Raw genomic sequence first — 17,157 nt, 5'->3', positions numbered from 1 at the left:
ACCATCTGTTACACCACTGGGGTTCATGGCAGCAATGAAGGTCCTCCATCTCTGTCTGTCTTTGGCCACACAGATGTAGAAAGATTATTCACTGCTGTTTCTGTAACTGTTTTGTTTTACCAGTCAGGACTTGTTTGCCCTGAGCTGTATGCCTGAACCTAGAGGACCTGTACCACTCTTAGTCTGGCCTCTGCCCTTTGACCTGTTCAGCATGGTGATCCTCCCAAGAGCCACAGCATAAAGCCCTAACTCCAGCCAGCATAGCCTCCTGGGTTATTGAGGCTCGCAGGCCTCCAAGCTACGAGGTTGTGGCCCTCTTGGAGGAAAGTCATTACTTCTAGTGACTTCTTCCAAAGTTCTATAATCTTTGAAATCAATAGCAGTTTGTTTTTTTAAATTTTCTTTTGCTGAATTTACGGCCGGGGCATCCAGAATACAGTAACACAACATAGACTATGATCTGTAAATGTGAAGATTGAAGTTAAAAAAAATGTCTGTTTATGGGGTTAAATTATCTGGACAGGTAATATGGAGTAAAATCTTCTTCTTGGTAGTTGAATTCTGAAATAAAAGAACTTTTGGAAATAATGCAGATCATGCTGCATCTGTCCAAGAAGAGGCTGACAACCAGATCAAATACCTTGCATTGATACTTTCAAGCAAATTCTGAGCCATGGAAGCCTAGGGAGCTAGAAAAGAAGCTTGGAATTGGAATTTGTATTTCTTTATTATTATCATACAGCATATACCAAACTATAGTGATAAGCTCATCTTGCATGATGTTCATACAGATCAAATCATTACAAAGTGCATTGAAGCAAAACAATACCATTACAGACTAAAGTAAAACAGCTACAGAGAAAGTGCAGTGCAGGTGAAGAATAGGGTGCAATATCAATACGAGGTAGATTGTGAGGTAAAGCATCCAATTTATCATATTAGAGAATTATTTAATACTGATAAGGATCTGATAGAAGCTTTCCTTGATCCTGGCATTTGCTTTCAGTCTTTGGCATTTTCTGCCCAGTGGAAGAGTGGAGAAGAGAAAATTTCAGGGTGGGAAGGGTCTTTGATTATTACGGCTGTTTTACTGAGGAAGTAAAAAGTATAGACTGAATCCAGGGAAGGGAGGCTAGTTTCCGTCATGGGCTGAGCTGTGTCTACAACTCTCTGCAGACTAGTTGTGATACCAAGCCGTGGTGTCTTCTACGGTGCAGCGATAAAAATTGGTAAAGGGGGACATGGTCATGCCAAATTTCTATAGTCTCCAGAGGAAGTACAGAGATTGGTGTCATCAACATTGTTGGTGCAGGTCAGATTATTAGTGATGCTCCTTCCGAGGAACTTGAAGTGCTCAATGCTCTTGTAAGCTTACAAGATGCAATTTGATACCTCAGATCTTATTAAAGCCTGTATTTCCTTCCTGTGTCATTATCCTCACTTTATGTCTCCTCAATCATTCAACTTCATAGGACAGATAGTGGGGGATTGCAAGAGGCAAGAAGACATTAAGGCACTGAAGGTCTTGCGTTTCCTGATTAGATCTCTTCACATGCACACTTGATAGTAGAAAACCAATTGAAGAATACATGCTCTTGTGTTAATATTAAGCATTCCCCTGAATTTGGGGAAAATAAAAGCAACAATTACATTGAATTCACCTGTAAGTCAGGCAGGATAGGAATGGCAGATTATCCTAACTGATAATTGTTAATAAACCAAATGGGCTTTCATAACCTTCTGGCCATCTTATAGTCATCTCTCCAGCTACTCGTTTTTTATTCTTGATATATTTAATTACTTGAATTTAATTTCTCCAGTTGCCACAATGGCTTTTGGAAACGTCTTTGGATGAATTGGTAGTCCAGTAAAATTGGATAATTTGATTATTAGCAATTGGGTTATGATTGTCACATGTACCAATAATTATTTTGCGTGCCATCCATAAAGGTAATTTCACAACATGATTTCTTCAGGTGGTGAATGTATGGAATTCTTTGCCATAGACGGTTGTGGAAACCAAGCCATTAAGTTTATGTAAGGCAGAGATTGATTGGTAAGCGAGGGTTAAAGGTTATGGGGAGAAGGCACGAGAATTGGGGTTGAATAAAAATCTGCCATTATTAAATACTGAATGGTCTAATTCCATTTGTATATCTTATGGTTTATAAAAATATTGAAGTGAGAATAGGGAACATGAATAGGGAAAAGTAGGAACAGGCTGCGGAATAGAATGATACAGTTACGGTGAAATGCAACTAGACAATAAAGTGCAAAGGCTATGAGAAGGTAGATTGTGAAGTTTGGAATTTACCTTTATCACACAAGAGGTCCATTCAAGAGTCTTATAACAGCAGAATAGAAGCTGTCCTTGAGCCTGGACGTGAGGGTTCCTTAGATAAAAATGGTGTAATGGTAGATTCTTATGATCTAATTTTGCTTGTTTGTCTCTTGCTGACAGATTTTGGAAATGCAAAAGCAAATGAGAGTCCATTCCACCAAGCTGAGAACATCATCTGGTTTCGATACCACAACTATTTAGCTTCCAAACTCCAAGAGCAAAATCCCACATGGACAGATGAAGAGATATTCCAGAATGCCAGAAAACGAGTAATTGGCACCTTCCAGGTAATTATAAACCATTAACTTTCCTTATTGAGACTCACTTATTGGTGTAGACTTAGAAGATAGTTCTGAACAAGCCACTTGACACATTTTTATTGAGATCACAACCATGTTGACCTTTGACAAGAGATCAAATTAGGTTAGCCTTTTCTTTCTTTCTTTTTCAATCTTTTTATTAAATTTCACATATAAAAAAACAACACATGATAATGAATAGATTACAAATTCAATAAACTTGAAATTACATTAGTAATAGGATAATAATATCCTATTAAACATCAATCAACAAAAGGTACATAAATCAATCAAGTCTATATAAGGTTAGCCTTTACTAACATATTGAAGAATGAAGAAAAATGAGAGGAGATCTTACAATGATGGTAAGAAGAGTGACAGATGGATGCTGAGAAGCTGCATCCTCAGGATGGAGAGTCAAGCACAATCTTAAACATTAGTTTTATTTGTCACATGTACATCAAAGCTTGCACTGAAATGGATTGTTCGCGCCAAAGATCAACACAGTCCAAGGATGTACTGGTGGTAGCCTGCAAGTGTCACCATGCTTCTGGCACCAACGTACAGCATACCCACAACTTACTAACTCTCACCCGTACATCTCTGGAACGTGGGAGAACATACAGAGTCCTTTCAGACAGTAGCAGGAATTCAGTCGTGATCTTACAGCTGGCACTATAAAGTATTATGCTAACTGCTATGCTACTGTCCCATCCAAGACCAGGGCAAAGTGCAAATACAGTCCCCCACTACCACAAATTATGCAGTTGAGTGGCCTGCATTTGGGGATATTACAGGTGCCTGCACATCTGGAGTGCAATAGGATATCTTTGTCCTTGAACCTTGACAGTTCCCTGCAAAGTAAGTATCTTGGTTAAGGAGACAGTCTTTAAAACTAAGATGAAGAGAAATTTCTTGACATAGTGGGTTGTGGATTTTCGGAATCCTCTGCTTCACAGGGCATAGTCATTTTGGACATCAAAAGATTATGGGGATTAAATGGCAAGGCAGAATACATACATGCTAAGCTGCATCTTGCTTTTGCTCCTTATCTTTTCTGGAGACTGCAAACTGAAACATAAGTGAATAAAAGCGGAAGGAAGAGGTTAACGTGGAGCTGGAATCGGTGGCAAAGAAGGCAAATCGTGTTTACTATCACTAACATATGTCATGAAATAAGTTGCTTTGCAGCAGCAATACATTGCAATATATAATTTTAAAAACTACAAATTACAATAGGAAATATATATGCATGTAAATTAAATAAAATAAGAAGTGCAAAAAGAGAGCAAAGAAAAAGTAGTACACGTGTCCACCGAGAAATCTTTCTTTTTCTTTTTAAATCTTTTTATTAGTTTTTAAACAAACATAAATGAAACATGAATACCGAGAGTTTGAGAGTACATAATTAATAGTTTAAAGTATAAATACAAATAGATGATAATCCATATATAATAATCTCCCAAACTCATAGTAGTTACGAAAAATGGAGTAAATTAAAAAAAACACAAAAAAGAGAAGAAAAAACCTAACCAACATGGGCTATTGCATTATGTCAAATATACACAGTAGCGTCAATAACTCCGTACTTCCATCCAAATAATTAAGAATAATAAAAGTACGGGTTTAGGAGAAGTCAGTTTAGCTCATATGAAAATGTTGAATAAATGGTCTCCAAGTTTCTTCAAATTTAACTGAGGGGTCAAAGGCAACACTTCTAATTTTTTTCTAAACTCAAACAAGAAATAGTTTGAGAAAACCACTGAAATATAGTTGGAGGATTAATTGCTTTCCAATTCAATAGGATAGATTTTTTAACCATTAATGTAACAAATGCAATCATCTGCTGAACTGAGGGGAATAAACAACTATTATCCACCATTGGTAAACTGAAAATTGCAGTAATAGGATGCGGATGCAATTTGATATTGTTGAAATAGTACCGAAAATATCTTCCCAATAATTTTGCAAGCAAGGACAGGACCAAAACATGTGGGTCAATGGAGCAACTTCAGAATGACATCTGTCATAGGTTGGATTAACATAAGAATAAAATTGAGCAAGTTTATCCTTGAACATGTGAGCCCTATGTACAACCTTAAATTGTTTAGCACCAATAGTAGAAGAATTGACTAATTGTAAAATTTTCTCCCACTGCTCAGTGGGTATAAGACAATGAAGTTCTTTTTCCCATTCCTTCTTGATTTTTTCTGATACTTCTGGCTGTATTTTCATGATCATATTATAAATGATGGCTACTAAACCTTTCTGGCAAATATTCAGAGCTAAAAATTTTTCCGTAATGTCCATTGGACATAATTTCAGAAAAAACTGTAACATATTACTCAAGAAATTTCTAACTTGCAAGTATCTTAAAAAAATGAGTTTCAGGCAAATTATATTTATTAGGTAGCTGTTCAAAGGACAAAAACTGTTATCTAAAAATAGATCACGAAAACATGTTATACCTTTTGTTTTCCATAATACAAAGGCTTGATCCATAAAAGAGGGCTGAAAAAGAAAGTTAGATATAATAGGGCTTGATAAGATAAACTTATTCAAGCCAAAGAATTTACGAAATTGAAACCATATTCGTAATGTATGTTTAACTATAGGATTAGTTATTTGTTTATTCAATTTAGATAAAGCAAAAGGAAGTGAAGATCCTAAAGTAGAAAATAATTAAAAGCCTTGTACAGATTTACATTCCAAATTTACCCATTGTGGGCAAGATGCTATAATCGATTCTTGTGTCCAAAATATTAAATATTGAATATTAACTGCCCAATAGTAAAATCTCAGGTTTGGCAAAACTAACCCACACTCCTTCTTTGGCTTCTGTAAATATTTTTTACTTAATCTAGGATTTTTATTCTGCCACACATACAAAGTTATCTTGGAGTTAAGAATATCAAAAAAAGATTTAGGAATAAAAATTGGTAATGCTTGAAATAAATATAAAAATTTGGGTAATACTATCATCTTTATAGCATTAATTCGACCAACCAATGACAAAGATAATGGAGACCACCTGGTAACAAGTTGCTTGATTTGGTCAATTAAAGGTAAAAAGTTAACTTTAAATAAATCCTTGTTTCTTGGTAATTTTAATACTCAAATAAGTAAAATGATCTGTGGCAACTTTAAATGGTAAGTGTTTATAAATTGGAACTTGCATATTTAATGGAAATAATTCACTCTTATTAAAGTTCAGTTTGTAACCAGAAAAGCTACTAAACTGAGCAAGCAAGGACGAAATAGCAGGAATAGATCTCTCAGGGTCAAATATGTAGAGTAACAAATCATCAGCATATAATGATAACTTATTAAGTCCCTTCCCCACGGGTAATACCAAAAATATTAGGTGATTCACGAATGGCAATGGCTAAAGGTTCCAAAACAATGTCAAATAATAGAGGACTTAAAAGACAGCCTTGCCTCATACCACGGGATAACTGAAAAAAAGATCTCTTATTATTAGTAAGAACTGAAGCCAGAGGTTTATAATATATTAATTTAATCCATGATATAAATTTCAGACTAAAATTAAAATTCTCCAATGTATTAATTAAATATGGCCATTCAACTCTATCAAACGCTTTTTCAACATCTAAGGAAATGACAACCTCTGGTATTTTAGATGAAGGAGTATAAATTATATTAATTAATTTTCTAATGTTAGATGAATAACGATTTTTAATAAATCTGGTCTGGTCTTCGGAGATAATTTGAGGTAATATATTTTCTAATCTAGTGGCCAAACTTTTAGTAAAAATCTTAGAATCCGTATTCAGCAAGGATATAGGCCAATAGGATGCACATTCAGTGGGGTCTTCATCTTTTTTATGAATTAGAGAAATGGAGGCATCATAAAAAGATTGTGGTAATTTACCTACAGTTAACTCATCTACCCAGAAATCTGATGGCTGTAGGGAAAAAACCTAAAATGTTGAGTGTGTGTCTTCAAGCTTCTGTACCTCCTCCTTGATGGTACCAGTGAGAAAAGGGCACGTCCTGAGTGATGAGTGTCCTTTCTGACAGATGCTGCCTTTTTGAGGCACTGCCATTTGAAGATGTTCTCAATGCTGGGGAGGCTAGTGCCCATGATGGAACTGGCTGAGTTTGCAACATAGTGCAGCCTTTTCTGATCCCGTGCAATTGTCCCTCCATACTGCTAGTGATGTAACCAGTTAGAATGCATGGTACATCTGTATAAATTTTGAGGGGACTAGAATATAAAATAAAAACAAGTATGTAATGCTAAGGCTTTATAAGGCATTCACAAGGCATTGGTCAGACTGAACTTGGAGTATTGCGAACAGTTTTGGGCCCCTAATTTAAGAAAGAGTGTGCTAACATTGAAGAAGGTCCAGAGAAGGTTCATGACAATGATCCAGAGAATGTAAGGGTTAATGTATGAGGAGCATTTGACGGCTCGGGGAATGTATTTACTGGAATTCATAAGAATGATAAGAGATCTCATTGATACTTATTAAATATTGAACAGCCTAGACCAGGGGTCAGCAACCTTTACCACTGAAAGAGCCACTTGGACCCGTTTCCCACAGAAAAGAAAACACTGGGAGCCGCAAAACCCGTTTGACATTTAAAATGAAATAACACTGCATACAACGTTTTTTTTGCCTTTATGCTATGTATAAACAAACTATAATGTGTTGCATTTATGAAATTGATGAACTCCTGCAGAGAAAACGAAATTACATTTCTGCATGCAACAAAAACATTTTGAACTCCAAAAAAAAGACGTTGGGTTGAAGGTTACTTTTAAGTAAAATACTCAACGTCTATTTGAGTCCTTCTTGTATTTATGAAAAACGCCAAACTTAAATTTGCCGCCAGCAGCAAACCAAAAATAACATCAGCCAGCTGTCAGCCTGAAAAATAAAAGGACTATTTCACTGAACAATGAAAAAATATGAATATACATAAAATAATAGGCAATTAAAATATTTATCATACTTGGTTAATGGGATTTCTGCTCCTGGACCTCAGCGCACAGCGTCTGCACATCAGGGCTGTATGACGTCACCTTCATCTTTACACAGGATCGCAAGCTGTCATCTGTGAGGCGTGCGCGATGTTTGTTTTTAATAAAGTTCATGTTGGAGAACACCTGCTCACATACATATGTGGATCCAAAGATCGACAGGACTCCAAGCGCATACTTTTTCATGTTTACATAAATGTCGGGCATAGCATTCCATGTTTCGAACACAAGTTTGTCCGGTTTTGGAAGGTTTTCAATATCACTCCATTTGTGATTCTGAGCAAGAACGGCCTTCTGACGGGCAACATCTTCAAGGTCTGCTGTCAAGCGTCTAAACTTGGACACCCATATGTCTTTGTCGGCTATGTCGGCCAGTTCCATCTCAAGATCAGGTTGACTCACACCTGCCAATGCAGTCGTATTCAGTAGGGAAGGATCGATGCTTAAGGGAGTGACCGGGAAGGATAATGTGTTTTTTTTCCTCTCTGAACTCACAGAGGCGTTTCCCAAACGACGTTTGCATTGCGATGATTGCAGAATGTAAATACTCCGAATTTATCATGTTGTGACCTTGTTTGAACTCTCTCAAATTGGAGAAGTGAGACAATGTGCCTTTCTGTAAATCTCTGGCAAGCACTGTCAACTTGCACTCGAATGCCAAAACATCCTCCAACATGTGCAGGGCAGTGCGTCCTTTCCCCTGAAGAGCTGTGTTCAGCGTGTTCAGGTGCGCTGTCATGTCTACCATGAAGTGTAGCTTTTCCAGCCACTCTGGCTGTTCCAGCTCAGGAAAGGTGAGCCCTTTGCTGCCCAGGAAAGTTTTCACTTCTTCCAGACACGCGACAAAGCGTTTCAGCACCTCCCCTTTGGACAGCCACCGGACTTTGTTGTGCAGCAGGAGATCAGAATATGCGCTTTCCATCTCGTCCAGTAACAAACGGAATTGACGGTGATTTAAACTTTTTGCCATTATTTTATTGACAATCTGAATGACAACATCCATTACTTCTGTGCATTCCGGAGGAAATGTTTGAGCGCACAGTGCCTCTTGGTGCAAGATGCAGTGAAAAGTCAGCAGCTTTCTGTCCAGCGACTTCTGCAGTAAAGCCACAAATCCCTTGTGCGTTCCCGTCATATTCGGAGCCCCATCAGTAGCTACTGACACCAGATGGGTGGTCTTTATTCCTTTGGCTCTTAAACAATTCAAGACAGCCTCACAGATGTCCTCCCCCCGTGTTTGGTCTTTTAGAGGTATCAACTCAATCAGTTCTTCCTGTGGCCCGGCAGAGTTTACATACCGGCAGAACAACGCTATTTGTTCAATATCACCTTTGTCTTTAGACTCGTCACAGGCAATCGAGTAGGCCACAGCTGAATTGATGTCTTTAATTTGCTGTCTTGTGATGTCTTCTGCCATTTTTATGGTTCTGTCTTTGACAGTCTTTGCAGAGAGGGGCATATCCCTGATTTTCTGCACAATTTCACTCTTGTTTTTAAAGTCCGTGAATAGATGTTCTGAAATCTTAATGAAAGATTCTTTTATATATTCACCATCTGTAAACTGCTTCCCGTGCCTGACTATTTCCTGAGCGGCAATATAACTGGCGTATGTCGTTGATTTTCCAGACTTCATCCATTTCTGGAAATGATTTTTGCTCAGATCAACCTTCCGCATCAGTTCCGAAACGGCTTTTTTTTCTCTCATCTCCATCCGGATATTTTTGAGCAAAGGCTGCGTGTTTACTCTGGAAATGCCTTGCGACATTTGACTTTTTGTTGTTTGCTAGTTTCTCATTGCATATTAAGCATACCGGTAAACCAGTCTCGTCAACAGTGAAAGCAAATGAATCTGTCCACGTATCATTAAACGTTCTGTTTTCTTCAGTCACTTTTCTTTTTTTAGAATTCTCCATAGTTGGCTTACCTTGGATCGAAAAATTAAAGAAATCGCGCACTGGCGGGTGTCAGGTATTGGCAGTGGTGACGTATATTAATAGCGATAAAAACACGTTGTAGCGGTGTGCTCACGCAGTCAGTAAACTGCAGTCGAATAACTTTATTCGAACTAAACAGCCTTGCTTTTAAGCCTCCCTCAACCCAGCCCCCATGGACGCAGATGCTGCAAAAGACGCGTACTCACAAACCCCCGTAGGCTATCTCCCTTAGCCGGAATGCTGGCTAATTGTGAGGAAATGTGTCGCCACACTTAGATTGTACAAGATCACCATAATCTTCAAATTTAGAATTACATTTCAAAAGCTAACAAACTAACATAAAATACATTTTAATTAAATACTGACCAATTATTTCCCAAAGCCACAGGGAGCCGCAGCACAGAGGTGAAAGAGCCACAAATGGCTCGGGAGCCGCAGGTTGCCGACCCCCGGCCTAGACAAAGAGAATGAGGACAGGGTATTTCCTTTAGTGAGGAAGTCTAGGAGCAGAATGTGCAACCTCTGAATGCAAGGACATCTTTTTTGGGGGAATTTCTTCAGCCAGAGGATGGTGAATCTGTAGAATTCATTGCCACAGATAGCTGTGGTGACCAAGTCATTGGTTATATTTAGAACTGGTGTTGATAGATTTTTGATTAGTAATGGTGTTAAAGGTAATGGGGAGAAGGCAGGGGAATAGGGTTGAAAGGGCTAATAAATCAGCCATGATGGAATGGCAGAACAGAGTCAATCAGCCGAATGGCCTAATCCTGCTTCTGTGTCTTCTGGTATTATGGAAACCCAAAGAAATATTGGGATTTTATAACAACATCCATAGAGAATAATGGTAAAGATGCCTCTGCCAAAAATTAGGCAGACTAAATTATGTGCAGTCTACCCATTTATAGAAATGTTATTAAGGTGTTTGAGAGAATAAAGCAGAGATAGATATAGGTAATATCAGGGATAACAAATTGTGGTTATCAGGAGGTAATGGTGTTATTTTCACTGGGACAAAAGAGATTTTATATAAATTTCCAAATATTGTAAGATGTTTTGATTTGGGATTAGGTCAATAAATTTAGTGACAGTGGCAAATCAATTTAAAATAAAGTGAATACAGAATTGGTAGTTTAGAAATGTTATAACTGGTAAATTGGTTTATTATTGCTGCATGTACCAAGGTACAGTAAAAAAAAACTTTGTTTTGCATACCATCCATTCAGATCCTTTTATCATATTGGTACAAAATATAGTACAATGGAAAACCAGTCACAGAATACTGAGGACAATGTTTTAGAGAAAGCACAGACCAGACAGCTAAAAAGGTTCAAGGCCATGATGAGGTAGATTGTGAGATCAAGGGTCCATCTTATTTACACAGGGATTAGTTTATGCATTTATGATAATTTGGATAAATATTTGATTTAAGACTATAGATGAGATTCCTATCAGTGAGATTATTTTATAAAAATACAGAAAGAGACCATTCTGCCTATCAGGGCATTAGCCCATAGAAGAGAAATCACATTAGTCCCATTTCCCCTCTTCTTCTTTCCCTTCAGCCCTACCTAGATACTAACACATGATAGGGAATAAGCCTGCCGCTCTTGCTGGAAATGACTAAGGTTTGAGGAACACACACAAAAGGGGCTATTTGCAATGCATAATTAGCCTTCCAACCAGAGCACTTGAGGGAAGCCTGCACAAACTTGACACAGACAGTACCTGAGGTCAGGACTGAATCCAGAACATCGGTGCTGTGAGACTGCCAACCAACCAGTGTACCATTGGTTGCCTATTTGTTTGACCATGAGAGGTTAGGAATGCCATTATTTTGCCTAAATGTCTGGTGGACACAAATTTAACAGTAACCTGGAATTACCAGTTGGATAACTCGTTAGATAAAATGGTAAAAAGACCCAGCTTGTGAGACCAACTTGATTGTCCTCTGAAAGAGCCTGCACAAGTTTGCTGGGCCAACTGTTAGACCTGGTGATTTAAATGCAAAGTTTCTTAGGAAGTGAAAAATGAGGCATAAAACTTGGTGGCCACAGCCATTTATTAAATGTTACAAGAACAAAGAGAAAGAAAAAAGATATGATAGAGATAAAGCTCCTTCCATTCATAAGCTGTAACTAATGAAATAGCCAACTTCAAGTAGAGTAAGAAACCAAAAACCTAGAAAATGCAAAATTAGCTATGCTATAATTGCTAGAAAAATTATTGAACAATTACACATATATAGATAATAATTTTAAAATTTTAACTACAAGAAAAATAACAATTCTACACATAAATCCAACATATTCCTTTCATTGTTCATGGTATCTCTGGCCCATGTATTGCTGCTTTACAAAACAGTTCAGATTTATTTGTGTTGGGTTAGAGTTTTGCTGTGTCAGCTTTCTCAGTGTGTTCTGTAAAGTCTTCTGTGGAACAGAGAGCAATTGTCGAGGAACTAGTTTCACAGTGAGTGTCCAAGAAATAAAATAAAGAGATAAAGGGTTCTTGGAAGTGCCAATACTCAGAATGCTCAACTCCAACAATGGTCAACAATGAGCCCGCCGTCTTATGATTTGACACAGAATGACAAACTATTCAGTTGGGAAAAAGAGAAGCCTTAGCACTTTTAAAGAGACAATCAAAAATAGAGCAGCCAAACCACAGGCCAATGAACAAGAAAGATACAACAGCTTTGACTGTATGATGAGAAAGCCAAGAGTGATGATTAACGTTCTCAGGCTTGGAACAGGAATGGCCTGGGAACCAAACCCATTTAACATATTGCGCAACTCTGAAGCTAGTCTGAATTTAAAACACTACTGAAAAATGGCACTATAACATTTAACACGAGAGATGTTGGAAGCCATAAGCAATGCACAGAAAATGCCGGAGGAACCTGGTTGGTCAGGCAGTATTTATGGAGGGGAATAAACGACATAAATTAATGTAACTTACCCTTGCACAACTTGGTCTTTTAAATTGTTTTTTTGATTTACCAACTACTTTCTATTCAATTCTAAAAGCAGACTCAGTTAGTGCTGGAATGAGCACTGGTGTAAGTAATTCATACAAGCACATGACACATGAAATAACACATAGCACATGAAATAGTTCTGAAGTACAATAATTTTAGAAAATCCTGCAGTCACTTCAAACATGGGCAGAAATGTAATTATGACATTTTTGTATGGTAATGATAATTCTGGATATCAGGAAGAATTCCCCCACTGTTCTTCATGACACTGCCTAATGATCTTTTCCCTGTGAGAGCTGCTCTTGAGGCTAAAGTCTTTGAGGTGTGTCAAGTTTTTCAAAATAACAAATGCAAACTGAAGGACAATTTTACTTCATTTCAAAGCTAATATGATTAAGAGTCTGTTTATTTACCGTTTTTTGTTAAATAAGATTGGTGGAGGGGCAGGCAGTGTTGAGGTAGGCTGCAGGTAGGAGAATGGGCAAGAAAGAGGCAAATGAAATACAATGCTGGAAAGTGCACGGTCATATACTTTGGTAGAAGAAATAAATGTGCAGACCATTTATATCCAAAAATCTGAGATGCAAAGGGTCTTGGGTGTCCTTGTGCAGAACTACCTAAAGGTTAACGGTGGTGAGGAAGGCAAATGCAATGTTAGCAATCATTTCAAGAGGTTCACAAAGCAAGAACAGGGATGTGATGCTGAGGCTTTATAAGGCACTCCCACCTGCGTGTAAGCGGCAGCAAGCAACAATCCCCCCTCCCCCCTCCAGCAAAATAAAGTGCACCCGCTACCGGCGCTCAAGAGTGAGCAAAGCAATAGCAAACACTTAGACTTACAGTTACTCCAAAGACTACATTGTTCACCCAATAATTCAACATGCTGCATGCTCTCTCTCTCTTTTCTAATAAGGACGAAAGAGGTGACTCCATTTTCCAATGAGTGGGGAGACATAACAAACACCTCACTGGTTTATGATGTTAAAAGTCCGTTACGTTGCTTTTTTCGAGCTCTGTGCCTGAAGATCGCAAAGACCCTGGGTCCCCAGGCGCACAGTAGATGTTCCGACTCCCCCTTGGGTCTCCTGTGGCGACACTGACATTTGATCCGCCTGTCTCCAGTTGCTTGAGATCCTAGGCTTCTGAATCCATGCCGAAATCTTAGGCCAAGCCTTTGGCATGCCGAATAGCAGCCGATATTGGAGCCCTGAGAGTGGGTCCCATTCCCGCAAAGAACTGTTGTCAGCATGTAACTCTAGGTCTGCAAAAGAACCCTGAAAGGGAAAAATAGAGATATGAAAGATGGAAATAGAACTGTTTTCAAAGATGCAAGCAAAGAAGTCATTGTTGCACGCCATAACTACTTAGCTCTGCCTCCTCACCAATTCCAGGGATGAAAGTGTTATCATACAAGGAATGTTTGATAGTTCTGTACTCGCTGGAATTTAGAAGGATGAAAGGGGAGGAATCTCATTGAAACCTTCCATCTATTGAAAGGCCTAGACATAGTAGAAGTGGAAAGGATATTTCCCATGGAGGGAGAATCTAGGTCAAGAGGGCATAGCCTCAGGATAGAGGGGTGTCCATTTTAACAGAGATATGGAAAAACTTCTTTAGCCAGAGGGTGGTGAATTTGTGGAATTTGTTATTACAGGCAGCTGTGGAAATTAGGTCATTGAGTGTATTTAAGGCAGAGCTTGATAGGTTCTTGATTAGACATGGTATCAAAGGTTATGGGGAGAAGGCCGGGGAGTGTGGCTGAGGAGGGGAAAGAGAATGGTCAGCCATGGTTGAATGGCGAAGCAGACTCGATGGGCTAAATGGTATAATTTTGCTCCCATGTCTTATGATCTATTTTAAAAACTTCTGAAGCTCCATTGTTAAAAGCTTTTGCCTAAACTTTCAATGAAAATTGAAATTTCTGGAAACCTCAGTATGTCAGGCAACATCAATGGAGAGAGAAAAAACTAAGAGGCCAAAAATGTACTTTGTATTTGCTACTTAAGAAGACCATTGGCAATATAAAATACAAGAGATTCTGCAGTTGCTTAAACTCCAGAGAAACACACAAAGTACTGGAGGCACTCAGTAAATCAGGCAGCATCAATGGAAATGAAAAAAGATTCAAAGTTTTGGTCTGAGACCCTTAATCAGGACCACTGGCAAAGTCCTCCTTGTTGGTCAGTATGTTCCACCTTCTACACAGGCCAGGTGCTGGTTCAATGGACCTTCTGTTCTGCTGGATAGATCAGAATTGAAGCCAAAACCTCCTGAACTGTGGAGCTGGATAGCTCAAAAAAAGCTATGCTCTACTCCATTTCACTCCACACATTGTAATGTACGTTTCAGGCCAAATAAAGGGAATTAGTTGCAAGCCAGAACTATCATCTCTTTCATCAATAAGCATCTGATATTGAAGGCAGGGGATCATGTTTTAGTTAACTTTGTTAACACTTTTTGTATTTGTAGCGCATCCTGTTTTATGAGTGGTTACCAGCCTTTATTGGAGAAAGTGTGTCAGCTTACAGAGGTCAGTATGGTCCGTAATTTCTTGAAACATGTTCCTGAAATATACCTAAATCATAAAAAGTGCAACGTGAAAACAAACATTTTTTTAAAAAAAGTTGAAACAACGTTGATGGGAAGTTGTTGCCAAAATTGAAAGAAACTTGGGTAACACCTAGACACTGATCCAAAGACAATTAGAATGCAATTTGAAAGGCAGAGCCTAAAAGCGGTTCATTTCTATCAGCAAAGACAGGAGAGAGTGCAGATGCTGGAACCTGGAGCAAAAAAAAAGCTGCTGGAGGAGCTCAGTGGGTCAGGCAGCATCTGTAGAGGAGAAAAAGACAATCAATATTTCAAATCCAGTTGAAAGGTCTCCACCTAGACATTTCTGAAACTCAGACAGGCACATGGATGAAAGAAAAATGGAGGGTAATATGGGAAGGCAGGTTTAGATTCATTCTGGAATAGATAAAAATGTTGGCACAATATCATGGGCAGAAGGGCTTGTACTGTTCTAAGTTCTAAAACTCCAGAAAGCTGTAATATATAGAATCTCATACAATTCCAGAAGGTAACACAGAGCTTTTCTGATTTTCAGTTTCTGTTTTGCAGGCTACAAGAAATATATAGATCCGAGCATTTCACCTGAATTCCAAGCTGCGGCTATTCGAATAATGAACTCCTTGGTTCCTGCAGGAGTCTATATGAGGTAGTAACGCCAAAATTACATTGGTATAAATGTCTTTGAATATTTACTGGTGTGGCTACGTTAGGCAATGTGGAAGAGGCTTGACCCAAAAGCAGAGCAGCTCAGACAATTTAGAAGTGGTAACTTTAATTGTAGACTAGAAAGTAACAAGCCACGAGGGAAACCAAAAAGAGGGAGAATAAATACTAAGCACAACAGACAGCAAGGTTACTGAAGGCTAGCAGTAACTGGTTAGGGGCTGCTGGTTCAATGAGTGAATGAGGACTGTAGATGAGAACTGCGGTTGAAGAGGCTGTAGGTGACGAGTTAGGAACAACAAGCGGCTGACTACTGTTATCTGGGTGGAAGGTTATCTGGAAGGTGCCTGTATGTGAAGGCCTGACAGAACACCCTCACCCCCCCCACCCCCCACACTCACAGCTGGCTCCTGATGGTTTAGGATGATCCGGATGGATCTGGTGGATCTCCTTAATGAGCAATGCATCCAGGATGGAATTGGATGGCACCCAACACCTCTCTTCTGTGTTATGCTTTCCCAGTTGACCAGGTACTGTACACCCCATCTATGATGACATAAATTCATTAACCAGCAAATGGTGTACACTAGACTAACTCCCACCCTCCTAGGTTCCGGAGGTGCAGGCTCAGGTGTGTTGAGTGGTCCATATAAAATGGGCTCGAGGCTGGACATGGAAACCAAGGGTGACCAAGTGTGATGCTGAGGAACAGTGGCAGCTAGAGATAGCAAGTGATTGGATTGATGTGGTGGGTAATCTCAAAAGGACCAGTTAACTGGTCTGCAAGCCAGAATAGTCTGCCTGGCTCTTTGTATGAGGGCAGTAGGCAATTAGGATGGCCATCCAGGCCCACCTCCAGTAGTGGTGAACCAGGGCCTGGGTGGTCAGGACCCCCACCATTGCATCCTCCATGGGGGAACAACGGAGGTTGGTAGCCATGAAACACTTTAAAGGACAACATACCCATGGCAGAGGAGGAGGGTAGATTCTGTGATAGCGCGGCCTAGAGAAGATACTTCTTCCAGATGAAAGGGTTAGAGGCAGCAAAGCACTGCAGAAACTTTTCCACCTGCTGATTGGCTCTTTCTGGCTATCCATTAGTCTACAGATGATAGCCAGAGGACAAACTCACTGAAGTGAAGAAGAAGGAACAGGATGCTCACCAGAATTGGGAGATGAATTGTGGGCCCGGATTGACACAATGTCCTGAGGGAAGACATGGAGTCAAACTACATCAAAGAGACAGTCTGCTGTCTCAGGGGCTGACAGAAGCTTGGGGAGGGCTTTGAATTTGGCTGCATTGGAGAAGTGGTCCACCACTGCAATGACAACCATGGCCATGTCAGAAAGTGGCAAACCCA

The 17,157-nt window shown here is 39.2% G+C and overlaps 1 protein-coding gene and 1 pseudogene across 1 annotated transcript in view; one reads left to right on the top strand and one right to left on the bottom strand.

Annotated features, from left to right (window-relative positions):
• The window catches only part of LOC132379252 (dual oxidase 2-like), a 134,090-nt gene that overhangs the window by 32,501 nt on the left and 84,432 nt on the right, over nucleotides 1–17,157 (top strand). Inside the window, exons 7-9 of the mRNA XM_059946955.1 lie at nucleotides 2,462–2,628; nucleotides 15,032–15,092; nucleotides 15,683–15,779. Of these exons, the coding sequence (XP_059802938.1) occupies nucleotides 2,462–2,628; nucleotides 15,032–15,092; nucleotides 15,683–15,779 (325 nt within the window). The remainder of the gene's footprint in view (nucleotides 1–2,461; nucleotides 2,629–15,031; nucleotides 15,093–15,682; nucleotides 15,780–17,157) is intronic.
• On the bottom strand, nucleotides 3,362–3,509 carry LOC132379289 (U1 spliceosomal RNA; annotated as a pseudogene).

The sequence above is a fragment of the Hypanus sabinus genome, chromosome 21, assembly GCF_030144855.1.
Source record: "Hypanus sabinus isolate sHypSab1 chromosome 21, sHypSab1.hap1, whole genome shotgun sequence".
NCBI lineage: Eukaryota > Metazoa > Chordata > Chondrichthyes > Myliobatiformes > Dasyatidae > Hypanus > Hypanus sabinus.
This window is presented reverse-complemented; position numbering and strand designations above follow the sequence as displayed.